This window comes from Myripristis murdjan, chromosome 9 (genome assembly GCF_902150065.1).
Source record: "Myripristis murdjan chromosome 9, fMyrMur1.1, whole genome shotgun sequence".
Taxonomy (NCBI): Eukaryota; Metazoa; Chordata; class Actinopteri; order Holocentriformes; family Holocentridae; genus Myripristis; species Myripristis murdjan.
In genome coordinates, this window is record NC_043988.1 from 1,227,340 (window position 1) to 1,254,467 (window position 27,128).

At 40.0% G+C, this 27,128-nt stretch overlaps 1 protein-coding gene and 1 long non-coding RNA gene across 7 annotated transcripts in view; one reads left to right on the top strand and one right to left on the bottom strand.

Annotated features, from left to right (window-relative positions):
* Window positions 1–1,342: 1,342 nt before the first annotated feature.
* Window positions 1,343–27,128, bottom strand: part of pnpla7b (patatin-like phospholipase domain containing 7b) — a 49,318-nt gene continuing 23,532 nt past the window's right edge. For 4 of the 5 annotated variants that reach the window (XM_030059377.1, XM_030059376.1, XM_030059375.1 and 1 more), the window contains exons 18-35: window positions 26,578–26,709; window positions 25,350–25,473; window positions 21,839–22,028; window positions 20,173–20,322; window positions 19,420–19,483; window positions 18,802–18,970; window positions 14,944–15,126; window positions 13,340–13,458; window positions 8,882–9,038; window positions 8,005–8,121; window positions 7,420–7,489; window positions 6,400–6,516; window positions 5,641–5,789; window positions 4,949–5,101; window positions 4,741–4,857; window positions 2,664–2,748; window positions 1,642–1,763; window positions 1,343–1,473 (exon numbers count right to left, since the gene is read on the bottom strand). In XM_030059377.1, coding sequence (XP_029915237.1) covers window positions 1,423–1,473; window positions 1,642–1,763; window positions 2,664–2,748; window positions 4,741–4,857; window positions 4,949–5,101; window positions 5,641–5,789; window positions 6,400–6,516; window positions 7,420–7,489; window positions 8,005–8,121; window positions 8,882–9,038; window positions 13,340–13,458; window positions 14,944–15,126; window positions 18,802–18,970; window positions 19,420–19,483; window positions 20,173–20,322; window positions 21,839–22,028; window positions 25,350–25,473; window positions 26,578–26,709 — 2,269 coding nt within the window. In that variant the 3' untranslated portion in view covers window positions 1,343–1,422. Of the gene's footprint in view, window positions 1,474–1,641; window positions 1,764–2,663; window positions 2,749–4,740; window positions 4,858–4,948; window positions 5,102–5,640; window positions 5,790–6,399; window positions 6,517–7,419; window positions 7,490–8,004; window positions 8,122–8,881; window positions 9,039–13,339; window positions 13,459–14,943; window positions 15,127–18,801; window positions 18,971–19,419; window positions 19,484–20,172; window positions 20,323–21,838; window positions 22,029–25,349; window positions 25,474–26,577; window positions 26,710–27,128 lie in introns of those variants that run through there. The other variant, XM_030059380.1, reaches the window with a different exon arrangement.
* On the top strand, window positions 1,359–13,357 carry LOC115364791 (uncharacterized). 2 transcript variants are annotated; one of them, XR_003928712.1, is made up of 3 exons: window positions 1,359–1,486; window positions 12,829–12,974; window positions 13,072–13,357. It is a non-coding gene; the product is annotated as an uncharacterized LOC115364791 (long non-coding RNA). The 2 variants fall into 2 exon arrangements; XR_003928711.1 differs by lacking the exon at window positions 1,359–1,486 and adding an exon at window positions 10,948–11,271.

Sequence of the window (27,128 nt, forward strand, 5' to 3'; positions counted from 1 at the left end):
AAATAAATGCCCAATGGGAACCCTGAGTGCAACTTAAATCATCAAGCCAGCAGTTACAGAGCTTTTTCACAGCAGGGTAAACACAGGTGTTACTGATGACAGGTCCCATTCCATTTAGGTTCAATGGAGCTTTCCATTGAACCTGCTTGCCAAAGCACCCATATATAATGTCACAACAAAATGGCCGACAACACAGTCACAATTAACTTTTTTTTTCCCCCCAGGTCGGTTGCAGTGGCACACATTCAGCACAGAGGTGGGAAGCCCCAGCACAGAACCTGGACCAACCAACAGTCAGTGCAATGCTCCATAATACTGTGTTCATGCCATATTGTTATAACCATAACATGGGATTTGATACCTCCATATGTGGGAGAAATTGTGCAGCTGTTGTGTGGCACAATCAGCTGAGTCATGACAGGCTCGCATTAGCTTTAGTGTTTGCTACTAGTCAGAAAATGTTTGTTTCTGTTGGCTGTGCCACTTCTTTCTGAAGACAGAACATTATTAGTCATTTTGTACATTTTGTGTTTATGTATTCACATGTTTAGGTATTTACATATGTATTGTTTTTTTCATATTTACTTGATCTTGAATGTGGTTTATTTAATGTTGTCTATACATTGTGCTGTTTAAGTAGTTATCACTCACACTTGATCTCTTTAGAAAAGTAAAGGTGTGTGCTCACAGCTCTGGTATGTGAAACACCTAACTTTTTTGTATTTAATAGCTGATTTTGTATTGTTACTTTTACATATGTTTTGGTACACATGCTGAATATATTGTACGCACTACTAATGTTTTTTCTGCCTTCAATATGGGGTCACTGTGAATTTTGTCCCACTATTGTTAGACACAGGCCCATGATTTTTCCCTATTAAAACCTGTATGTAGACCCAACAAAGGCCTGAGTGGCCCAAACATTTCTAATAATAAATATAATTTACCTACCATGTGGATAAGTGTGCAGGTTTACTCACTTCAACTTATCAAGATGGGGTGTCAATTTGGACTTAAAATGTCTGCTATTAGGACACAGTATGCACAATAGCAGAGCCAGGGCCCTGGTATTGTGCATATGCTGGCTCACTGGCTGTGGTGTGCTTCAGTGGAAGGCAACCTTAATGATGTCATCAGTAACACCTGGGATCAGTTCTATGAGAGGCTAGCATACCTTTGCCAGTAGGGTGGCTGGTAGGTTTTAAGTGTCCTTGAGCAAGATGCTGAACCTGCTATGTGCTTGCTCACTGGATTAAAGCATCAGCTGCATACCTGAAATTCAGTGCCAACAAAGAAACTCAGTGTGTTACTCAGAGGTTAACAGAATTACTGCATTGATAAGTGTCCCAGCAGGCGGTGTGGATCCCAGTCAATAGCCCGGACGGAGAGCCATGGCTTTGATTGATGTCACGGATGAGAACTCTATGACGCAATCTGTGGCTTGCATCGAACACGGAGCTGAATTTCCTCATCCTAAGAGAAAGAGGTATGGTCAGAATTTAGATGATCACTGTCCTCTATCTTCTTTCAGATGATACCATATTGACTGTCTCTGAGATCAAAAACAGACAAGCAGTGAGGAGGCTTTGATTTGGATCCTTTGGTGTAATGACTCAGTTGTTTTTGTGTTTTCATATATACCGTTTCGGCTGTCTCCTCTCCCTCCGTGTATTCACTGTTGGGGTTGGACATCTCAAAGTCGGACAGGGCACTTTCCACCGCTTCCTCGTCATAATCTGTCTGGTATTCATCAGACAGTTCCTCTGGAGGCAGAGGCACAACACAGGCAGCAGCACACATGCTTATCAAACAGAGCTTTCAAATAACCAATTTGACAAAAAAAGTTAAAGTATACATATATATATATATATATATATGTGTGTGTGTGTGTGTGTGTGTGTGTGTAGATATAGATAGATAGATACATTCTATCTACAGATACATTCTACATACACTCCTGATCAAAATCTTAAGACCAGTTGAAACATTGCAAGAATTTACATTTTGCACTGTTGGATCTTAAGAAGGTTCTAATGCCTGACAGAAAATGACACTGAATCCACATTTTTGCCAAGATTTGGGCTTTTAAAGGCTGTGGTCTTAAACTTTTGATCAGCTGATGAACAGCCTATTTCAGTTTAATGGTTATTTGCAATAAATTGCTTACTCAATTTTTTTTTTTGTCTCACTCCCATTTCTTCTTTATGCATTTTGAAGCTCTGCTTAGAACCTTTTTAAGATCCAACAGTGCAAAATGTAAATTCTTGCAATTTCTCAACTGGTCTTAAGATTTTGATCAGGAGTGTATATAGATGGATAGATACATTCGCTGAAACAATGAGCAATGGTCCAAAGTTAAAAGTACTGTTTAAAATGGCAGCAGCTACATAATATTTGTGTTTGACAAATTCTGGAGTTCATCCTCCATGTTTTGAAGGTACTGCATGATGAATTTCAGGTATTTATTTCTAAGTTCAAGCTTGAAGATCAATTGCAGAGTATCTGGAAAATAAAATCACAAAATAAACGCAACTCACAGCTTTCCTAAACCTGGATGGTTAAGCATTCAGCATCAGCCTGAAAGTGTAATTCTCCTACTTGTTTAATTCTATGGATATGTAACATTTTGAAGATCAGCGTTACATCTTTCACTTATTACTAACCATCCATCAAGGTATTCTTGACTGGCTCAATTCTTGACACAATCTCTGCCAGGTCAGTGAAGGAGGCATTGGGACAAGTGACCACCTGTAAGACACACACATACTGGTTATTAAAAGAAAGAGTTGTCATATGAATCAGTTTCAAGTTCAATGGCATATTTCCATTGCCTTTGCTTGTGGGTTTAAAATGAACATCAATCAGTTGTGTTTCACAATTTTATCAGCTGATGCTTAACTACATATCAACCTGTCCAGTGTATATACTAATGATCAACCCATTACCGGTTTCAGCCAAGACGATCAATAATTTTGATTTACATATGAAACCAATACAAAAACCATTCAAGACTCTGCGTCTCTGCCTGCGAGACAATGGAACAAAAGTGGGCAGAGTCATGTTTCAGATTATATGGTTACAATTTTCATTTCCCTTTTCGCTGAACTTGTATTTAATTTAGTTTCAAAGACAAAAATGATAAGTTGAAGCATATTGCCCTTGCTTATGGGCCTTAAGGAGAGAAGGGTTACAAATTTCTGTTTTACCTTTCCTGGATTTATTCAGTTTTATGTTTCACAAGCATTTAAACACAATAAAATATCCAAAATATTTAAATAACTAATTATAACAATTATAAATGTAGTTTTCTTGTAACTGTTTTTGTTTTTCTGCTAATTTTCTGCTCATTTTTTTGTAATTCTTTTGCAGTTATGATCATGTTAATTTACAATGTGTTAATTTGGGATGTCCCGATCACGTTTTTTTGCCCCCGAGTCAGAGGCCGAGTCATTTGATTTTGAGTATCTGCCGATACCGAGTCCCAATCCGATACTTCTATAAAACCAGGGCTCTCAAGTTTTGAACTGAGTTCAGAGTGAGATTATGGCGGTGGCGTTTTTAATGTTAATGACTAAAATGTTAATGACTAGAATGCACACAAATGAAATAGAAATTACCTTAAATTAATTGAGTTAACAAACAAACAAACAAACAACACTTTATTTATTTATTTATTTAATGATTACGTGGTTATAGCAATAAAAGGTGAAAATGATATGTTATTAATGATTGAACAAAAATGACAAGAGGATGTATCAGTAATTATTTCACCTGAGGGTTGACAGAGCACTTTTTACTGTAACAATATGTTAAATTATTATTTGTTTTAACAATGTAAATTACTTATCAAACAGACCTAACAATTCAGCTACCAATGAATGAGCAGTAGTATGCATGTGACAACATAGACTGAAAAATAAGCCAAAGTGATACCTCTTCTCTGAATAGACAAGCTAAGCCAGTGTGCTGCTGTTAGCCAGTGAAAATAGAGCAGAGTGGCAACTCTTCGCTTTGTTACACAATCTGTCAGTGCGCTGCTGTAGCCTGGAAAGTTTCTTTGCCTTTTGGACTCGGTTTCTGTTTTATTTGGCTAATTCCGCGATTCCGTCCGTGATTCCGTGATCGCGGAAATTACAGGGCCCTACCACTGTTATTAAAAAAAATAGCGGCGCAACTTGGTGGGCGTTATCCTGGAAATCTCTCTGAGTGAGAAATAGAAGGTGTGGCGTGTGAACGGGTTGAAATGCGTGTGTCTCACGCCCAATGCGGGAGACTTGAGAGCCCTGATAAAACATTATGAAACAAACTAACTATTGTTCTCGTCGTTCTCTTTGAAATATTACCACACAGCAGACATAGTAGCAGCATATCACGCGCCTCAGCCTCAAAACAAACTGCTGCGTGCTGCCGTGTTCCACGCATGTGCTGTTCAATGGCGTCTGTCACAGACGCAAACCCGGCCTGTAAACGTTTGTAGTTAATAAATACTATTTTATTCTCATTTATTTTTAATCACTAATAGCCCATATATTGTAAATGTGATAAATGTGTTAGCATTCTAATACTGGAAATTTTGACACTTCAATTTTCAGATTTTCTAAATATGAATATTGGCCCTACACATTGGTTATCCTGTCCCTGATTGATGATAATTGGTATTGGTATCAGCCTTGAAAAATCAATATCAGTTGATCCTAAGTAAATACTCAACTTAGTATCAGTAGACTTTCTGTAACTCACATGGCCAGTTTTGGTCTTGTGGAACTCCTCCTGATGTCTGTCCCTGAGCATGCTGTCCACCACCCCACTGCGCTGCCACACATCGAACAGCGTCTTTCCGTGGTGGTATCCCACATCCTGGAACAACAGTGAAAGAGGATTACGGTGAGACTCAAAGCAGATGGCTAAGCCATGGGGAACAGCAAGGAAGAGCAGAGGGGCAACTCACAGCGATCTCATCAAACTTGCCAAACTCCAATGTGCCGTAGCGGTCAATAGGTGGTCGGATATACTCGCAGTATTCGCTGTTTTTGACCAGCTCCAGCTGCCGGACACAGCAGACGTAGGCCAGCCGGGTTTGGATCTCAGCCATGTTCAGGACCTGGTGACAAGGTGGTGTGACGTTGTTACATCCAAAATGTCAAATATTACAAGTATTAAGAATTTTGAGTAAGCCTAGGCGCAGAAAAAGGCCCTTTTAAACTGGATTAACTCAAATTAACTCTCTGGGTCATGGATTGAAATATTTGCAGATTTATATCAATGTAGATTTAAATGATCTCAAGGTCAAAGTTTAGCATTAGTCCTGAAGTAATTAAAGGATTAGATTAAACATCAAATGCTGCAGTTTGACTTCAGATGCCTGCTGATTACTGCTGTTTGTTAGAGAAGACACAAAGCACCATCTACTGTTTTTTTTTCTAATTCCACACAATTCTGGGCTCTAGCTTCAAATTAAACTGTTAAACAAATTTGCTTGACTTCTTTATAAAAGATAGGGGCAACGATGATGAGCAAATTAGCAAGGAAGCCCACCAAACCAAGAAAAACTTTAATCTGCTGGATTACTCGCACTTAAAATTTAATGTGAGATCCAAACTTTAATTACCAAGTACATTTTGCATCCATATTAAAGATCACCTTGACTTTCTCAGCCAGCGGGTTGCAGCGTTTCCATAGCAGCCACCAACCGTTCAGGGAATCACCATAATTGGTCAGGTTGGTTTCATCCTGGCTGCCAACATCAATGGCGATCACAACCTTGGCCCCCATAGAGCGAGCCACATCAGCTAAAAAACAAAAAGGCAAAAGAGACTGAGATAATACTGATTTGCCATTTTGGACAACAAGGAACTGGTTAGTAGGACTTGAAGTGGGAACCATGAGAACAACCAGAGAAGGCATGTATTATTCTACAGGGAAAGATGGAGATGACAGAGAAATTGTGAGTATGTGGTGGTCTGCCAAAGAAACAAACCTACTGCTACCAATTTGTCTGAATTTTAGGAAAAGATGGAAGGAATACTAGAAAAAAGTAAACTGTATCTCGGAATTGCTGAAGATTTGGCAAAGGCTGGGCTCTGAACAGGAGTACAGAGGCTCCAAAAAGGATCTAGTGAAAAGCGGTGTTGGACGGGGTAATACGGGAAAGTGTTATGAACTCCTTGGAAACAAGCTGGGTTACAGACCAGCAAACCAGCAGACTGTGGCTGAATTCAGACACAGCAATGCTTCCACAATGGTTCCACTCAAAACTGGTGCAAGCACAGGCAGGTGGGCTAGTTAGCACCTGGGTTCTAAGAAACCTGAACAGAACTGGTTCAAGAACCAGAACAATTTTTGTTAACTGGTTCTAGCGATAGTAGGAAAAGCATCTACTGCCCTATTTGCATCACTAACCAGGTAAGTTGTTGATATAACCTCCATCCATCAGTAAATGTCCGTCTTTGGGGTCACAGAGGGGTGGTAGGTAACCAGAAAGGGACATACTGGCCCGGACATACCGCCACAATGAACCTGTAAGGAATGGACAAGTCTTGGTTAACTGTATGATAAAGAAAAAGAGGAAAAACATTAATTATACATGTCATTCATGCCTTCATTATATAGCTGATTTCAAAACAGCAGCATGAAGGACTTTCCAAGCAATGAGGATAAAACAAATGAGTAAGATGACTCTATTTAGGTCAGCTCACTGCGTATCACAGGTGGCCAGCTGGCAGCCTCACTGCCGCGGCACTGATCAAACATTGTTCTGCTTTGTGTTTTGCTGTAGCAATACTGTATGCAGCTCACTTTGACGCCATGTAGGTTTAGCCTACTGCTCGCATGTTGGTAATAGCAGAGCCTAGAATCCTTTATTTTTTCATTAATTAATTTTTTTTCAAGGGGACTGCACTGAAATCCAGAGCAGATTTGCAACACTTCTTTATCAATGCTGACTTATAAGGTAACAATGCTGTTAAAGTTTCACCCAGTTTGAAAAATGTGATATTATTTCATCCCCGGATGTAAATAATGCTAATTCACAAGACTACTGAAAGCCAAAAGTCCAAAAAGTCTCATTTATGATCAGGTACAATTCATCATATATGTGAGAGTCAATTGGGATAATTTTCTGAAGTGAATTTTTGCTGAATCTGTGGTGACAGTCTTGTACGAGCCCACCTCCTAAAATACGTACAACAAATGAAGATAAAAAATACGAAAATGTTCTTACAACAGGTCCATTGACTTCTCCTGACACTGATCCTGACAGTGTCTCTGACTGCTACTGACCACTAGACACTTTTGGTTTTGTGGGTCAAGATTTGAGATCAGCTAGGAGAGTCCTGAACACCAGCTCAGAGGAGATTCAAAGATGTGAGATGTAGCGAGGGATTTAAAGAAACAAAGGAAGGAAAGCAGAGGTAGACAGACCGTAAGTGTGAATTCTCATGGAGGAAGCTGTGATATCTGTTGTTATGTTGAAGTATGGTATCCACAGGTCCTAAGAACAAGGAGAGGTTATAATTAGTTTAAAATCAAACACATGTAAATTAGCATGTGTCTACAGGTTGCTGTGTAGCAAATACATCATCTGTAAATGGGAATTAATGTGACTTAAAGTCACAATGGCACAGTATTTTGAGAGGATCTCATTTCCTTAATTTGACATATTTGCTGCTGAAACAGCTTGATGGGGCTTAATCCTCTGAAACCTAGCCGCCATGGGTGGGCTTTTATTTTAAAAGCCTGCATTTCACCCTCCCAACAAAATTCTGTTTCTTTTTATTCTAATTTTTTGCAGGTAATTTTCTGTCTTTTTTCTCTTTTTGTTTTTAGCGTAATTTAATTTTAAATACATAATTACTATTCTGATGGCTGAATTGAAAATGATGCAGGATAAACATGCACAGCAGCACTGGCAGATTGAAAACAGGGCACACTTAGCTTATCAAAATCATTTTTAACCAAAGATTCAGTAAAATGCATAAAATGTAAAATGCTTTGCAGAGTCAATACCTCGATCTGTTTGCCTTTGAAGACAGAGCTGATGCTGGAGTTGAAGGAGGCTCCAGAAAACATAGAAGTGGCTGGGTAGGTCAGATCCAGGAGCTTCTTGAAGATAGAGGTCATATCCTGAGGACAGAAAAACGTATGAGTCAGCTTGTCTTGTCAGGCTACCTCTGCACCGCTTCACTGTATTGATATGCTGGGGGAGGTGTCAGGTGTCAAGATCAGCAAAATCATATTGCATTCATCTTTAAAAGACTTTTTTCTTTTCTCCCAATTGCTAAACATTTACATGTTAATATGAATCTACCTTACAAATGCTGCGACAAGAAAAGATATGAGCTATACTTGATAATATCAAGCATAGGTCTCATGGTAACAAGAAAAAACAATAGCACTAGTTAATGCAGATGCACCGCTGGGCCTGCTGGTGGCGCTAGAAGGAAAATCATGGAGGCACCCAAATTGCCAGGTTTCATCCTCTAGCCAACATGAATGCTGTCACAAAATTTCATGGCAATGCAAAAACTTTTTGAGATATTAGAGTGCAATATTCACAATCTGACTGTTGGTGGTGCTAGAGGAAAGGTCACAGGGTCAACAAAATGGAAAGATTTTATCCTCAAGGTAACATGAATGATGAATGCTGTCACCCAATGCCATGGCCATCCACCAAATAGACTGACTGATGGTGATGTACAGGCCCTGTTTCCCAAAAGCCAAAGACATTATTTTTAGATTATGAGATCTCATAAGCCCTTTTCTCATAATGACAAAACAAATCTAAAAATAGAAAAAAATAAAAAATAAATATTTTTTTCCAAGGTTACTGCAAACCCTTTCCTAACCATGAGCTAGATTTTACTCCAGTATGATATTCACCCACCATGGCCCACTCGCGAGCCCTGATCCTCATCCGACTGTTGTTCTTCTCCTCGGCGTACAGCGCTCCCATTAAGGAGCCGATGGAGGTGCCCCCCACCATGTCGACAGGGATCCCTGCCTCGTTCAGCGCTCGCAGGATGCCCACCTGAGAGCAGCCCCTGAAAAGGAAGGAGTCAGATCTCCATCAAACAACATCACATATGATATTTTGTTGGATGTTTTTACTCAAACATAGCCAAAAAATATCCATCTTAGCAATATGAGACCTTTAGTCACATATTTAGTCATAAAACCTTACTTAAGCTGAGAGGTGGTGAGATAATTCTGTATTGTCTAGGGTATTTTCAACTATTTGAGGGAATTCTTAAAAACATCCAGCAATGTCTTGGAATGATGAGGCAGAACAGGCTTCAAAAATCAAACTACAAACCTTTGCACAAAAAAGCAAGAAATACCTGGTCAACTAGCTACCAAGTCCATTTCTCTGGCTGATGGCATCTTTGATAAAGGATGACAACCAAAGTATTAAGAGGAGAAGAATCACCCTAACCCTAACTCTGCAAGTGTGTAAGAAGCAAACATCCAAAATTATTTTAAAGGAATTAAGAAAACCCAATTCACTTCTAATATTCTGAGAAAAAAACTCCAAGATTAAAGCTGTGAAATTACAAGAAAAAAAAAATAGAGAGATACAAGTGGTACATTTATGAGAAAAAACTCAAATTTCTGAAAAAAAAAAAACCTCGACAATTCTGGGATTAGAAATCGCAAATTTACAAGAAAAAACTCAGAAAACTAGTTTTCCTTCTGCTGTGGGATTCAGTCAGAAGGAAATCCTGGTGGTTTGAGCCCAGAATCACAATCTCCTCCTCAGCATCTGGACTCTGAAGAGACGTTGCTGTAACTTGGGCTGATTCAGAAGAAAACAATCTGCTGATTCTGGGCTCAAATCAGCAGGATTTCCTTGTTCCTAAATCCCATGTCAGAGTAGAATTTGATGAGGTCATCAGCTGCAGGCCTGAGACACGGCCAGCAGCAGCGTCTGCAGTGTGAGGCTCATTCAAGCTCACAAAGTCAAGCCATGGTGGTTCCTTAACTAAAAGGTCCTTGTTCTTGTAAATTTGTGACTTCATAATCTCAGAATTTTCAAGGTTTTGTCTCATAAATTTGTGAGTTTTTCTCATGAATTTACAACTTTAATCATGTAAATTTTGAGTGTTTTTCTCGGAATACTAACCCCCTCCCCTGGCTCTGTAATTTTTTCCCCTTAAATGGCACTAATACACTGTCTCAGTTTTTTGATGTGGAAGTCTCCAAAACGCTAAATCAGTGACTTCTGAAGCCTATAATGCAGCTCATTCTGGTGAGAAAATATCACCTGATTAAAGAACATTGTTGAAACAAGAAATAAGTGAAATTAGAATTGTAAGATTTTTGCACTTACTTTATTCTTGATGAAAACTACTTGTTAGGATGAATATTTTTGCAGTGTAGTGCTTTACAACAAACATAAATGCACAGATTTTTGGTGTAGGTGGTCCTGACCTAAATCCAGTTACACAACTGATTATTAGACAAAATCTGCAAGTAAGGCTTCATGAGGACCAAGCATATGGAAATGCATTCTCTAAGTAGCCATGTTCTGCCAGGCCTCAGTGTATAGGGCAGTAGTACCTTTCTTGCCAGAGCTCCAGGACAAGCCAAGCAATAAAGAGAAAGAAACAGGTAAACAGACAGAGAGGATGTCAGAATGAGCGCATCGACAAACACAGACAAATTACATCTCCTCCATCATGCCCAGAACTCACGTCTTCCATTGTACTGAATGTAGCTTTGTTTTTTATTTAATGAGTGAATATTTATATGCCACCTGATTAGTCCTGCTGATGTGAATACACACATTTTCACATCAAGTACAGACATTTCATTGTATTAATTTACTCATATCTTTCATATACATTATTTTTCAGTTTCCTAGTTCCCACACCCCCAGTTGTTATGTACTCATTTATATTTTGTTTTTCTTTGTTGTGTTCTATTACAGCTGCTGAAACAAACCTATTTCCACACAGAAGTCACTCAAATTTCTTTACTTGTATTTTTGGCTGGACTGCAACAGAGGGGCCAGCCCTACAATCGTGAATGTCTGACTCACTAGCCGGCTTTCCACTGTTGGGCCAAACATGGGCATGCTAATGCCAAGGCCAGTTGCCTGTCAAAAACTGAAAAAAACTGAGGTCTCAGTACAGGGCAGTTAAAGCACAACGTGGCGTCAAAAGGAAAAAAAATTACAGTACAACGTGATGGACAGTGTCCTGGGCCATGGCCTTGCAGTCAGCGGAGAGAGCGCCCAGGACAGTGTGGCTGTGTTGCCAGAGGCAGATTCAGATGGTGAGTCCTTTGGCATTCATTTATTTTACTAGAAAAACAATGAAAGTACATCAACTGAATATATCTTAGCCTGCTTGTGTTACATACTGCCTGAGGGTTTTGATTAGAGCTATTTAACTGGAGTCTTACAAGTCTGGTTAGGTAATCTGCAGTATATTATGCATTCTTATTGTTATTCCCACTTGTGTGAATGGGTGAGATGTGTGATATTCCCATCAGAGTGGCATGTGATGGGCAAGACTGAAGGGCTTTCAGCACGACAGTGAAAACGTGAATGTTTTTTATGTGTGCAGTTTGAGGCCAGTATGACTCAAATATAGCCCTAGCTCGCAGTGGCACAACAGGGGAAAGCCAGCAACTGAGTCATGAAATTGTTGTCTGTGTTTTGTCTCACACTGCCACTGGGTCTGTGAATTGGTGATGGTCTTGTTTGTTTGTGAACAGTAAAATTTATTCAAATATATAAAAGTTTAGAAAGTCAAGGTGTCTTCTCTGGGTGACGATTACAAATAGCACCCATGCAGTCCTTGGTAGCCTCTGTTAATGTTGGATGTCGTCTTTAAGGTCCCATGTGTTCCTGACTTGCCTGTACATATACACATGCGTGGATGCACCCAAAACTATTGCCTTCTGACTACCATTTAAAAATAACTGCTTGATTATATCAATGAAAAGACCTTTTTGCAAGCTTCAGTGAAAAGTAAAAGTAAGTGAAACTATCTGATGAGCAAACTTAAATTTGGAGTGGGCAACTGCTAAGCTGGTCTCGGGCAGCATGATCACTGACATCAGTGACCTGGATAACATCTCCACACAGGTTAAACACCTGGGACTTCTCACCACTCTGTCAGAACTGAAGAAGCTTCTTGGATGAGAAGTGAAATGTCTTCAAGAATGTACAAACAAGTCTAGGTGACCTCGATTCAGAACCTACACAGTCATATGTTCGGTTAATTCTCCTGTCAGTGCCCTTGATCAAGCCACTGGAGTTGGCTCAGAATTGGAGTTGGTCCGTAGGCACTGTACAATGGCTGCTCACTGCTCCTAATACTTAACAATGGGTCATACGCGAGGGAATAAATGTCCTGACAGGGAATTATGAAGGTTAACTTAACGAGCTGTAATCCCCTGTAAAAACAGTGGTCCCCAAGTTGCCTCTTAGGTGGTCCCTGGGTCACAAGCAGCTGAAAACCCCTGGTGTAACATGGTGCATGAACCAGTCTGAGGAGTTGTGATCACAGACAATGCTCCGCCTAGATATTCAGATGCCGTCATGCATATTGGCAAGAGCGATTACAGAGTACACTGCTGAGGTCCAGTCATTTGCTCTAAAGACATGGGGGCAGAAAAATGTAAGAGTACATTAAGTTCCATGAGTTCTGTATTGAACTCACATACAAGGTATTCTGTATTTTTGAGAGTCAATTCAGTGCAGTTTAAGTCTCTGTTTCTGCCACTCTGGCGTTGATGCACGCACTTGACCTATTTTCTGATGCTAAGTGCAGAGTTTATGGGAATGGACACTGCAGTGCCTCACTTTCTCCTGTTTGGAAATAGGGTGTAAAGACAAAACAACAGATGAGGAAAGATTGACCATCGAAGTAAAGACGAATCCAACCCTATAGGACCATTCAAGTCAGTATTTTACAGACTAAAGAAGAAGGATGTTTGGAGGAAGATGGCCACCATGATGCATCTAGCAGGTAAGTTTTATTGTGTTGCCGATTGCTTGTGTGCGTTATTTAAAGTATCTTGCTAGCCTCATTTCAGGTCTTCTTTTGTTTATATTGTAATTTACAGGTGGTTGGATGTTTTCACTGTTGTTTGTTGTGATACATGCCATGATGATGATGGATCACGTGAACAGCAGTGGAGGCTTGACGCTCAAAAACTGACTTTGCATATTATATCTGAACAAGGTGTTAGGTCCCACCTGCACTGCAGGGGAAATTTCAAGTGCTTTCAAGGCCATCATTTTCAAAAACTTTTATGGCTTTATTGATTTTGTTAGTCCATAATTTCCAAGGGTCATGTGTGAAGTACATATTGTATATAGGAGCAGTTGTACCTGGCACCTCCTCCACCCAGCACAAGGGCGATACTGTTGCCTGTGAGGACCCGGGCCAGACGGGAGAAGTCAGAATGCCGATCTGCTGGCTTCTCAAACACACGTTGGTACATCTCTCTCTGAAAGTACACACACAAACACCACACACACCAACACACAGGTGAAGCACTGCCAATTAGACCAAAGCAGCCCTCAAAAGGCTGAAGTTGGTGAGTGTTGCAAAGGGCATGCAGCGAAGCAGCAAATGTCCCAGAGACTAGCTGACAGCACTGTAAGCTCAACAACATCCTCGCATCAAAGCAGTGACTGTGACAACTGGAGAATGGATTTCTGTGTGCCATCATAGATATTTGCACATTTGCTCACCCAACGTTGCTGCCACTGTTTTTATCTATTTATTATTATTATATGTGATTTCTTATCTTTTTATATTTTATGACCTGATTTTGCACTGCTTTTAACATAGGAGTACACTACTTTGTTTCTTTTGTACTCAGTACTAAGAAATGACCAACAAAAAACCTTTGACCTTTGACATGCTCTTGGAAAAGCCGCAGTTTCACTGAGACAGAGCTCTGTTTTTCAGGAGAGACATGAGACGAAATAAACATTCATGAAATGACAAAGAAATACACAATTCAGTCACACAGTCAGCAACAGACAGAGGCACACAGAGCTCGTAATTAGAAACAGAATTTGTAGTCTGTTCCATTTACAAAGTAGACTGCACCATAAACCAGTCTTGCCAAGTTTATCATTTACGGGTGGAGTATTTCAAATTAATCAGTACTTTGATGTGGTACTATATTTGTTATAGGGCTGAACAATGTGGTTAAAAATTGTGATATGTTTAAACTATAATTTTTGCAATACTGGAACAGCTTGCCAGAGGATATCAGGAGGGCAAAGTCAGTCTCAATCTTTAAATCCCTTCTTAAAAATCCCTTTTTTAGGCTTGCCTTTACTACTTAATTCTATGTATTTATTTACCTTTTATTGATACATTTGCTTTTATGGTCCACTTATTTGTGTTTTAAATGTTTTAAGCTGTTTTAACTTATGCTTTTTTCCTCCTTTGTACTCTGAAGCTTTGAGCAGTTTTAAAGCTTCTAAATAAATAAAAGAAAAAAATGAAAAAATATTCATGATTTTAGTAGGAATGATCATTTTTTGCATTACAATTTTCATTTTCATTGAAAAAGCTAATCAAATATGATCATGTGATTTTTGTTAGGGTGTGTACCAAACAACATGATTTCTTACATCTGGAAAATATAATTTGTAGGCCAGGACATCTCTGTAGCACCATAATACTTTATTTACACTGTTTATCAAAAAATGCTGGCCATGCTGCAATTTCAACAACATCGATTAATTATTCAGCCCTAATTTTGCATTACCACTAATCTATTAAAGGGCAGGGAGCACAGGGGAAGCCTCAAATGTTGAATGTTTTAAATAAATATGTATTTGCCTCCTTGCTATTAGAACCAGTTCATGCAGGTTCTGCTGTGGACCTGCATCAATTTAAGATGTCTGTGTGTGCACTTGTATGAACATGTATGTGTACATGCATGCTTGGGTGCCTGCATGTACTGCAGTACCAGTTTGGGTAAGCTCCTCTTGGAGAAGACCCTGCGGGGGCAGGAGAGGTGATGGTGTCTGGAGATCCAGCTTCGCATATTGAGCCATTCAGCCGTCCCTCTGGGTGGCAGCCCGTCCTCCCTGTGCAGCAGCACCAGCTGCTTCTGGGCCCGAACGGCACTGCTCTCCAACATTCGCTCTAGCTAGAGGAGGAGAAGAGGGGGAAGAAGCAGAGAGTGTCCACTCGTGTCTACAGGGGCTTCACAGCTGCATCACCACAGCTGGCATCATCACGGAGGTCGACGGGACAACTGGCTATAATGTCTACATCAGTAACAACTAGGCAAGGACAAGGGACGTGCCAAGACTGTTGGAGAGTGGAACTCAACGCACATGAATCACATAAGGCAGATAACTAATGCTGCACATAGGGTAGCGGTTTTCAAAGTGTGGTCCGGGGACCCCCAGGGGTCCTTGAGTGTCTTCCACGGAGTCCTCAGCAAAATAAGGTATATATTCATTTCACTGTAATTTAAATGACTTGTAATTGGTACAATGCTGAAAATTTAAACATTTTATCTCATCATGACTTGTCAGCGTTCAAGTGTGACATCTAAACAATTTAACCACTGGAAATCACAAATTCAGTTGATTCTCAGTTGATCTTTCAAAAACATGATAATATTAGTTGTGCTTATCTATACTCTACCAGTAACATACAGTGCCTGTTGCAAAACTGAATAACATCAGGCAAACACAGCAGTTTCACTGGACAAAAAACATATTATTTTGAACAACATGTATTGCATTTTTCTTTGTCGCCTACATTTGCTTCTCTCTCTTTCACTGAAAACTTCCTGCTATTGCTTTGATTGGCTGAGATGGCTGAGTGATGTAAATAACGCACAGGATTGGACAAGAAACAGAGATACAGAAGCCACAACATACTGCTACACTATAAAAATTTTGCATAAATTATTCCACGGTGAAACCATTAGGCTACTGGGTCTGATCTGCTTATTTCCCGATTCGATACTATCATGATACTTGGGTTCCAATTCGATATGTATTGTGAGTCTATAAGTATTCCAGCAATTTGATATTACGATGTATTGTCAGTTTTGTTTTTTGGATTCTCCTCTAGTTTGTGGTTGTAAAGTTTGATGAGGCTGTGATTATCCTAGAGGTCACATTGGGTCATTTTATACAGTGACATCTCAAGTAATGCTCTGCCTGCAGTGAAATGGCTGCTATGGGGGCCAACATCATCACACAGGAATCAAATGTGGCTCATTGAATCCACAAGAGTCTCAGCTTTCCAGTCAAAGCCAACTGATGCAGCTCCAAGACTGTTTAGGCCCCAGTCTGCACACACACACCATGTTACAACAGGCCACAAGAACACATGTGGACTGCAGGCTTTGGGGCCCAAACTGCATGGGATTAGCAGAAGGTGGGCATTCTCAGTACCAACGGATTCCTTAGATCATCTAGTTTCATGATACCAATAACTTTATCTTAAATCAATTCAGTAATAAAAAAAAAGATTTAAAAATTGTTTTTAAAAAAAGAATTGTGATACTTCAGTGAATCTTCCCCCCCCCCCCATCCCTACTAATGACATTAATTCAGGTTCCGTTCCATTGAGGTCTAACAGAGACAGGGTCCAGGATTGTGCATTCTGCTGCATAAGAGAGAATTTGCTAAGCTTAAATGGGACAGAACTGTAATTAATGTCTGTGTTTACCCTGCTTTTTCACATCAAAATGGCTGCTGTAAAAAAAAAAAAAAAGCTCCATAGTGGACATTAATACCCACATTAATACACCAGGAGGTGGCCCATTTTTTAAGTTTGTTTTTGTTGTTTTGAATGATTTAGTTTTTAAAGAAATCAAGTATGTTTCATTCACTTCCCCCTCATATATTTGACATTTCTAACCCATTTAGAACTTGGTTGGGTATGGTGCTGATATTAGTCTGTGGATTGAATACCCCTGTCTTTAAAATTGTGTATCTAATTATTCCCACTGACCGGGCATCAAATCCTGCCACAACTGTCAACTTCCTTAATGTCTAAATAAAGACCAAAACTATACTAAAGGGAGTGGGCTGCTCACTCCTTAAAAACATCTATTACCGAATGACACAAGATATGGATTTCCACTGAACCTGACAGAATAATACTGCAGCTAGTAGGGATGCTAACTGGTGGCCGTTTGACCGGTTGTTGACCGTTTGAACTTTAACCGAATAATGTTGTCGGTCGTCGCCGACACAAATGCGCATGTCAGATTGTAAATACCGTAACTACCGTAAAGTTTGACCGATCGAAAAAATTCCAACTGTTCCTGAGCGCGGAGAAGTTGCTCTTGCGCCCACATGTGGTTTAATACGGTCAACATGGCGACGGGACACTCTGACGGGCTTCGATTACGTCATTACGCACAGAGCTCAGCTCGGTAGAGACAGACCGGTGAAACGAGCCAAGCTCATGGTGATCACGTATAGTTTTGAACAAAGTATGTCATGCAAGTCTGCAAGAGTCATAAAACCACCAAGCAGACTCATCAAGGAATATGGAGACAATATTTTTCCCGAGGAGAAAGTTTTCTTCTACACCATGGTAAGCAACATGCGGAAATTACGTAATGTTTGTCGAATATCATGTAGGCTATGTACAATATTTGACTTCGGAATGAATGGTGTTCCACATTATCTTATGTTCCACATTATCTTATGTCTGAATTAGTTTTGGGATGCCTGCTGAGGGGACATCCGTGGTACAGAAGGACACGGTCGCGGTCGTAGTGGTATGCGTCTGAGGCAGAACAATGGCGCCGGTGCTAGGGCTGCTAGCTTCTATTTGTTGCGGTTATTCTTTTATGGTTTACAGACAGTCAAATAATATTCTCGGGTAACCGAAATAAGCCGATTATTTGGTCGACCAAGAAAATTTTCCATTTTCGCCATCCCTAGCAGCTAGACAAATAACTGAAGCACCATATTTGTGTTTGCACTGTGTGCAGTGCGTCCACGAGAACAGAATGGGATTTATTCCTCGGTACTTTGATGTCAGTGAAACTGGAGCAATGTTGTTCCTCAACTTAATAACCGCCTGTACAGTAGGTTTGCTTTAATGTGCACAGGCTCTTATACCAATTAACCTAATTACTAAGTCATTTAGAGCTACGTAATCCATACAAACTCATTAGATTTGTTTCTGTAAGCCAGCTTTCTGCAGATTGCTACATTAAATGGAATAAGCCACCGGCACACCTGAGGCACTGGGGCTGTTTCTTCCTGCGTGTTAGTATATTCTGACTTCTCCACACCATTAACCCTGTTAGGGGTCCAAGCAGCTGGAACCCTGCTGTTTTTGTGCCTCGTCTTTCTCTTCTTCATCAGCCACTTTTCTTCCACTTCCCATGTGCAACCTTTTTGCGTCCTCGCGTTTTCTCCCACTTTGGAGTTTTTAAAGGATCTAATTTTTGAATTTATTTTTGACCCTTGGCCCTCACAGTGACAGAGCCTGATACAAAGGGAGAGTAAACAGGAGAGAAATGCATGCAAAATCAAAGTAACAACAACAGCTATTAGCTGATCCTAAAATTAAAACACATCCTTGCCATATTTGGATGTGCTTATACACTGAGCACTGCATTATTACACAGCTGTGTGTAATAATAAAATCTTTTAGAACTGTGCGATGTCCGCTCCAAATAAAGAATAAATGAATGGATGGATTTGCTTCCACCTTTTTACCGATACCAGCCATCTGAATCAATATAGCTGCATCTTAAACATTAAGTACGGTACATCAACATGAATTAGTGAATTGTCACACCCCTAGTGTTAGTGCATTTAGACTCCTGCCTCACCTCACCCACAGTGGGTTCCTGCTCACCCAGTCCTACGATGATGATGCAATCAGCCTGCCGGATGCAGCGCTGGGTCCAAGGCGTGAGGCTGGAGTCAGACTGGTAGAGGACGATGCGATGGATGTCCTCCTGCTGGCCCAGCCAGCTGGACAAACGATACTCATGGACACTGTAGAGATGTGCAAACATCATTTTTTCACAACATAATGTTACTGATTCAGTTTTAGATTTCAGTGCTAGCCAAAAAAAAAAAGAGGAGTGTATTTTAATTAAAATGCTACTGATTTTTGTTTATTTTCATTTACAGTGTTCTGTCAAAGTGAAACTGGCAAAAAAGATGTTGATTCACTGTTGGAAGTCAATTGTTGATTCTGAGTGATTCTGGGTTGGTTTCACGGCTGTTTTGTTATTGAGCAGTATCAGATCAATTACAGGAGGAACAAGTTGTATTTGTACAAAAAAAAATTCATCAAATAATGACACACCTTAGATGTGAATTTTATCAAACTCACACATTCCTCTTTGGATATTCACTGAGACCTAACAGCATCACCAAGAATGCAGAAATCATGCATCATGCAGCCCATCACAGGTTCCACCATGCAGCCAGTTTTCTACCTGTCCAGTGCAGTAGAGCCCAGTCGCTGCTTGATGATGTCACTAGTCAGCAGTAAAGTGGGGCCTATTGAATCAAGGAATCAAAGAGATAGTGTGTGACTGCCTGGATGACATTCCTCAACATACACAGTTCCACAACTTAAGTTTGACTGATACAGCTTTTTTCAAAACCAACACAGATACTGACAAAAAAAACACATTTAGTCTTTATATTCATGAGCAAATGGTATGCATTTTTAGTAGATTAATTGATTAATCTACAACTTAATCACTGACCCTTGGATGGAACCTGCACACATTCTCCTGATTTCTCCCAACAGCATGAGAAAAAGGTGACTAGCAAACTAGCAGAAAATTACCCCAAAATTAGCAAGAATTACTGAAAAAAGTATAAGAAGACTAATTATAATTTTACAGTTACATATTATAAAATTAAATGACAAGAAACAAGAAAATGACAAAAAAATTACCAAAATATTCTCCCAAAAACAAACAAACAAAAGAAATAAAATACATTTTGTTCTGAGGGTGAAATACAGAAAATGTAAAATAAACTGAAAGAAAAATAAAAGACGGCCCTCTCAAGCATTTAAAGTAAACTTCCAAAAAATTCCAACCATAACAGTGGCAGCAGTAGTGCTGAAGTATACATTTTGTTATTTGACACAAAAAATGTTTCATTCTTTGCAGAAAGACACCCTACAGAAGTGGATGTTTATGTGTGTGTGTGTGCGTGTGTGTGTGTGTGTGTACCAATGCTGTTGAGTGCATGCTGCAGCTCCAGAGTGAAGGCTGTGAGGGGAACCTCCTCAGAGACAGGTAGGATGGTGACAGTGGACAGGTTGGAGGCAGGGTTCCCAGAATCCCACTTACTGGTATGGGTCTGGAGGCCAAGACCCCGACCTGCAGGACAGAGGGTGGGGGTGGGGGGTCACTTTTTTTTCCTAATATGGTATAATTCTTGTCATATTGAAAATGTTTCATGTTTTGGTATATTGTCAGTAGACTGATAGCAATGCACAGACCGTGTACCTGCCCATATCTCATGTTGAGACCAGCACACCCATGGGTGCTCACATGGACACAGATAAGCTTGCTGTTTGCACAACATGGGCACTGGCTGGGAAAATGACAACTGTCAACAAGTTTCAGGTTACACTTGGCATAAGTTAGGGCCCACTGTCTTAATGCTGTAATCCAGTGGTTCTCAACAATTAGACTACATTTTATAGTTTTATGGTTAATACACTTTTTTATTCACTTTTTAATGTTTTGATGGTTTGTGATTGATCTTAAAGATAAAATACCTTTCTTTCTTTCTTTCTTTCTTTCTTTCTGTCAAATAAAGTCCATAAAAAGAAGAAATGCTTTTCATATTACAATTAGTGTTGTTTTGTATTCGTACTTTTTTTATTTTTTTATTTTTTTTTAGTGTCTTATTACTATTTTTAAGTTTTCCCACAGGGACTTTCACACACAATATCCAGTACATGAACCATCACCTGTCATAGAATGCATTTATTTAGATTTTACTTAACACATTCCAGTGGTCTAATAGTCAGTAGTGTTATGTTTAAAAGGAGAGTTCACCAATCTCTAAGCTCACTAATCGCTAAGCTCTTGCCCTCTACTTGTATGATCTGTTGTAAGAGTCAAAGTTGTGCATCTACACAACCGCCACCTCGAGTGCTTCATATTTTTGCACTGTAAACTGAAGGAGTCTTGTTTTATACACAGTATGTGAACGTCAGAACATACTTACCAACCACAGTCATCTCAGTATTCACCAGCCTCTTATGACATTTAACAAGCAAACAAGGGGCTGTAATCACAAAGCTTTCTATCTTAGCACAGAGTCCTCCCAAGTATCACTAACAATTCCCAAGAGTTCCCTGCTAAAGCCAGTTCACAAAGCTGCTGTTTTCACTAAGGACCTGGGCAAACTCTAAGAGAAACTGACTGGGTTTGACCTCATTTCTGTGGATGATGTTGTGTTTCATGATCAAGCTTGCTACTAATATCTAGTCTGATTAACGTGACACCATTTAATCAGCTAACTGTCAATGAACGTTTCGAGAGTGCTGACCTGATTATGAGCGGTATTGCCTGCAGCAGCAGAATTACTTGTGGCCTTAGAGACTTCTGACTTTTCATAGATTCAAGAGCTGGTTTTTGTGCTAAGATGTTTTGTGAGGTACTCTTATCCCAAAGAGGGAGGGGTTCCAAAGTTAAAACTGACATGCCCATAATATTTAGCTCTTAAATCAGCGAGTTAGCAGCTACTTTTAACCTTGAGATGTTTTGTGAATACAGCCCCAGATTTTTTGATGGGCAAAGTGTCTGGTAAAGTAAATCGTGAGATCATCACACACAGACACAGACACACACACACAAATACACAGGGGTGTTTATAGATTACCGGCTAGCGGGGCGTCGACCTGCTGCATGTTGCCCAGGATCTTCTGTCCCAGCAGGTGGATGAGCCTGGTGACGACCTGAGGAAACCTCCTCTTGATGGAGTTCAGAGCTCCCTCAGGCAGCTTGGCCAGCTCAGAGTCCCGGACAGCGTGGACCGTGGTGGCCCGGTTCAGATGGGTCAGGGCCTCCACCTGCTCAGCCACAGAGACAGCAGTACCAACATTTGTTGCCAATTGTTTCCTCCCAGCCGTGTGTGTAGCTGCCAATAATGTAATAACTGCCAATAATGTAATAATTTTTTCCATTCTTAATGTAATAAAAGTCAGTAATGTAATAACTTACGATTAATGTAATAAAGTTTCTGAACCAATAACCAATAACTTTTTGCCAATAACGTAATAAAGTGTTACATCATTGGCTGGTTTTTACATTATTGGCCCGGGTAAAGAAAAATAACATAAATAATGTAATAAGTGGAGCTGATGATATGATATAATAGGTAGATAGATACAGTGTTGTAATGTAACGAAGTACAAATACTTCGTTACTGTACTTAAGTAGAATTTTCACATATCTGTACTTTACTTCGTTATTTATATTTCTGACAACTTTTACTTTTACTCCACTACATTTCCGAAATAAAATGTGTACTTTTACTCCGATACATTTCTCTTAACCACCTTCGTTACTTGTTACTTCAAAATAAAAGTTGAGTTGGTGGCGTAATTCCTGTTTGTTATCGTTTCAACCGCGGCCGCCAAGTGCGAAGAAGAAGCTCCGCCACCGGACACAGTGGGTAACCGGCTGCCCATATATGAATCGCCGCAGGCTTTCTATGTTTTTTCGGCAGCATCTTTGTGATTTTTTGTGCATTCGTTCGTGAGTGCTGAAGGAGTCGGTCTTTAATTTGCGGTTGCCCTCGTTCCCCCTGCGTCCCATATGAAGCTGCACGTCAAACCAGACTTTACAGACAAGCCCCCAAGGTGTGTTTGAACTTGGTGCCTGAAAGGGCTTCATCTTCTGGCAGTCTGCCTCGGTTATGGCTTGGTGGTGGGAAGATCTGTCACTTCCTTCTCGGCGGAGTTTCTTTACCACACCGGTGAAAACCTTGCTGCTGGTGGTGAATTCAGCGTCTTTTAACAGACACCAAGCACCTCCTCCAACCACTCATCCAGGCTCAGGCCGCCCAGCAAATCAAAATTCACCACAAAGTCTGACATTTTGTTTACAAAAGTCTTGAAACAAATGTGACCTAACGAGGAAGTTGAGCGCAGAGTAGTTGGTTGCTAGGCAACACTATGTCCGTTTACACTGGCGCAGGGATATTTTGTGCTGCGGTCTGCCAGTGGGTTACACTGATTTTACAACGGCATGGAACGCGGCTCAGCCAATCACATTTAAGGATGGGAAGCACCCGTTTTATAATTTCAAATAATAACTCTCGCTCGTGACAGTTGTTGCCAGTTGCCAAGTTCAGTTTGTCCAAACAGGGAGGCTGAGAGACAGAGAGAGCTGTTGATGGTGACAGAAGTTTAACGGTAATGTTAAAAAGTTGAAGCTTTTTTCTCCTGTACCCGGGTTGCTTTTACTGTAAGGAAGCCACAATAAATTCATTATCAAAATTCTAACCGCTCACTTTGTTTAAATACTTTTACTTTTACTTCTAATACTTAAGTACAGAAAATATCAGAAAATTACTTTTGATACTTAAGTACAATAAATGTCAGGTACTTTAAGACTTTTACTCAAGTAATATTCTAAAAGGTGACTTTAACTTCTACCAAAGTCATTTTCTGGTGAGATACTTGTACTTTTACTCAAGTATCGCTTTCAAATACTTTATACAAGACTGGATAGATAGATAGATAGATACTTTAATGATTCTTCACAGGAAATTGCAGTGCATTCATTCATTTCTCACCCTCACGTAACAACAAGAATAAAAACAGATCTATCACAGACTTATACAAAATATCAATAAAAATACAAATTGTTCAAATAAAACTACACTAAAGTGCTGAGATGCTAAAAGTGACGGAGTGGCAGAGTGCAGGGGTACCAGTTATTGCACATTAAAAAGTCTGATGGCGGCTGGCAGGAAAGACTTCCTGTAGCATGTAGTCTTGCATCCTGGTGGAATCAGCCTGCCACTGAAGCTGCTCTGCCCAAACCCCTCCAGGGCATCAAGTGGGTGCATGGCATTGTTTCTAATAGTGTTCATTCTTCTAAGCATCCTCACTTCAGCCACCTGCTCAACACAGTCCTGAGGGATACCAGTGGTGGTTGAGTGTGTTCCTGTCTGATGGAGCACACCACAGCAAAGAACAGAGCGCTGGCCACCACAGTCTTGGAAAAGGAGCACAGCAGAGGTTTGCAGATAATAAAAGAACCCAACCTTCTTAAAAAGCACAGCCTGCTCTGACCCTTTTTGTAGGTTGCCTCCATGTGGCTGGACCAGTCCAGCTTATTATCCAGCTGTACACCCAGGTATACCTATATATAATATACCTATAATATACCTATATCACTTTACTTAAGTTGTATTTATTGGCTATAAAGTTCCACACCTCCATGACACTTACCCTTACTCTTACCTCTTTCAAATAGCTGCTCAAAAACCTGACCCCACACACACACACACACCTCCACTCTCTCTGTCTAGGAATTATTACTATTTGTTTGTTTTTGCTACTTGATGGTTAGCCTTCTCCCCAGCTCTGCCCTCTACACCTTGACCATCTGAGCACCAAATGAAGTGTGGGCACACGTTTGCCAACACCGAATCAGAAATCTTGCCTTATTTACATCTGTGGCTCTTTGAATACAGTCATGACATTCTCGGCTATGAGTCTAAAAAAAGCCTTTGGCAGTCTCCATAACTGACCAGCAGATGATTGGTTGACAAGTTATCCAGTCATGTGACATTAGGCTCTCTTCCTTTGTCTGCAAACCTTCTTTTCAGGAGTCAGGGTTGGTGTACCCACATGGGGAGAGGGAGCGCTGAGTAGCTGTAGGAGTGTGGTTTAAATAGTTTGCTTGAGAAAATGATTTAAATAACTTAAATGAAAAATTACATTTTTTTCATGAAAAGAAGTGGTGGTGTTTGTATTCGAGGACAAAGCATCTTCAAAGAGGCATAGATTTCATATTAGACGACATAAGAGTGACTGTGTTTGCAAACATGTGCCCACACTTCATTTTGCACTCTGATGGTTAATGAGTACAAAGCAGGGCTGGAGAGCCTAATCATCAAGTAGCACAAAATTATAAATAGTCATAATTCCTAGAGAGAGAGAGAGTAGAAGTGTGTGTGTGTGTGTGTGCATGCACAACTTAAATAAAATGATAGAGGTATATTATTACATTATCGGCTCCACTTACTACATTATTTATGTTTTATTTTTTTCTTTACCTGGCCAATAATGTAATAAACAGCCAATAATGTAATACCTTGCTCACACACATACACATCACAATCACATTGGTCCCCTGACCACTGTCGGACCACTCACCACACCGATCAGATCCCCACGGCCATATTCCCCTGCCAGTTCCTTCTTCCCATCATCCTTTGCAATGACAGAGCGCAGTCGGCCACTGAGCACAATGAAGGTGCTGTCTGACTTGTCTCCCTGTCTGGAAGCAACACGCCAATCATGAACCTTATTTCCATTAGTGCTTTTGAAAAATGGGCTTTATTTCCCTGATTCCCCATTTAGGTAGATTGTTGTTCATGTATCATTCTTCTACTCGTCTTGATGTCTTTTTCCACTGAATGTCTGAATGTCTAGGCACTTTCTGAACACATATAACCTGTTGTAGATACATCACTGTCAACATAATGCAAACTGGCACATCCTATGTGTTATGTGTGCATATAATTTTACGTTTTAAATATTATTTTAAATATTAAATGTTATATATGCTGTTATTGTGCCTACATATGCTATATTACAACATTCACATAGTTTCAGATTTGTATTCATATAGGCATAGATAATACATATGTTCTGACAAAACATTGGCTAGTAAACAATAAATAATAATTATAATAATCGTAATAATTATAATAAATAAGCTTTGTTTTCATGGGTGCATAATCTATGGCAGGTTATGCACCCATGAAAACGGAGTGTGAATGGAGGGCTAAAATGGAGAAAAAAAAGATGTGTTTTCAAATGTAGCCAGCTTAGCATGGACATGGCCTTGAATGCCTGGAGCCACTCATTAGAACTGATGAAGCCTCTTGGATGACTGATGAAAAGACAAACTACACGTTCAGTCGCCTTTGACTACAACTTCACTACTTTTTGTAATGCTATTGACCTGGAGATTGATCATCTTCACATACATATTCTATATGTGCTGTTTTTCCTTTACTTTATTCCAGTACCTATTCTTGCCTGCCTCCCTGCCACGAATTTCTAGGACCGCAATGGAAATAAGTCTTGCAACTTTACTGTGTTATGCTGAATAATTTTACTGTATTGTATGCTCATGTGTGTACTGCTCATGTAATTAGTCAAATAAAATCAATCAATCAATCAATCAATCAATCAATCAATTGATCAGTACAATTGTACTCTGGATGCTTCCAAAAACTGACTTTTGACTTTTGGACTTTGGACAAGTAGAAAGAGTAGTGCGACCAGTTATTTAAAGTAATATCCTGACTTGTGAAACAGGTAATGTCTTATGTTTGAGTAAGAAGCTCATGTCTGGATGTGTTACAGTAGGTACCTGTATATGGCACGGCCAGCCTCCACAGCAATCCAGTCGAGGGCAAAGTCGATCTGTCTGACGAAGGGTGACACCCTTCTCACCACAGTGTGAGCTACATTCAGCACCACCCTGGGGTCTTCCCGCATAATCCTGCAGGGATTCAAACACAGTCACCAATCACCAGAGCATCTGGCCGTTCATTGTCTGGTTATTTTGTGGTTATGTTTAAATCTCAAACGCAGAATCAACTCATCAACTCATCAAACAATATCCAGGGCCAGGCACAATTTGTGGTATTCTATCAGTATGTGGGTCATTTGTAGGTGTGCGGTTACAATATAATGGAGGGCTAGATATGACATCAGAACAAAACAACAAACAACACCTGAGTCGGCCTGGATGCCACATTCATGTTTAGAATGAACAGCATTTTCTAATTTACATACCGTCACATTTGACTGTGGTGCTGTACCAAAGAATAAGAGGGCCTGTATTGTTGTATGTTGCATGTATTGTTTTTTTTTTTTTTTTTGATTATGTATTTTAAAGTCTAGGCCACTGCTTTAGCA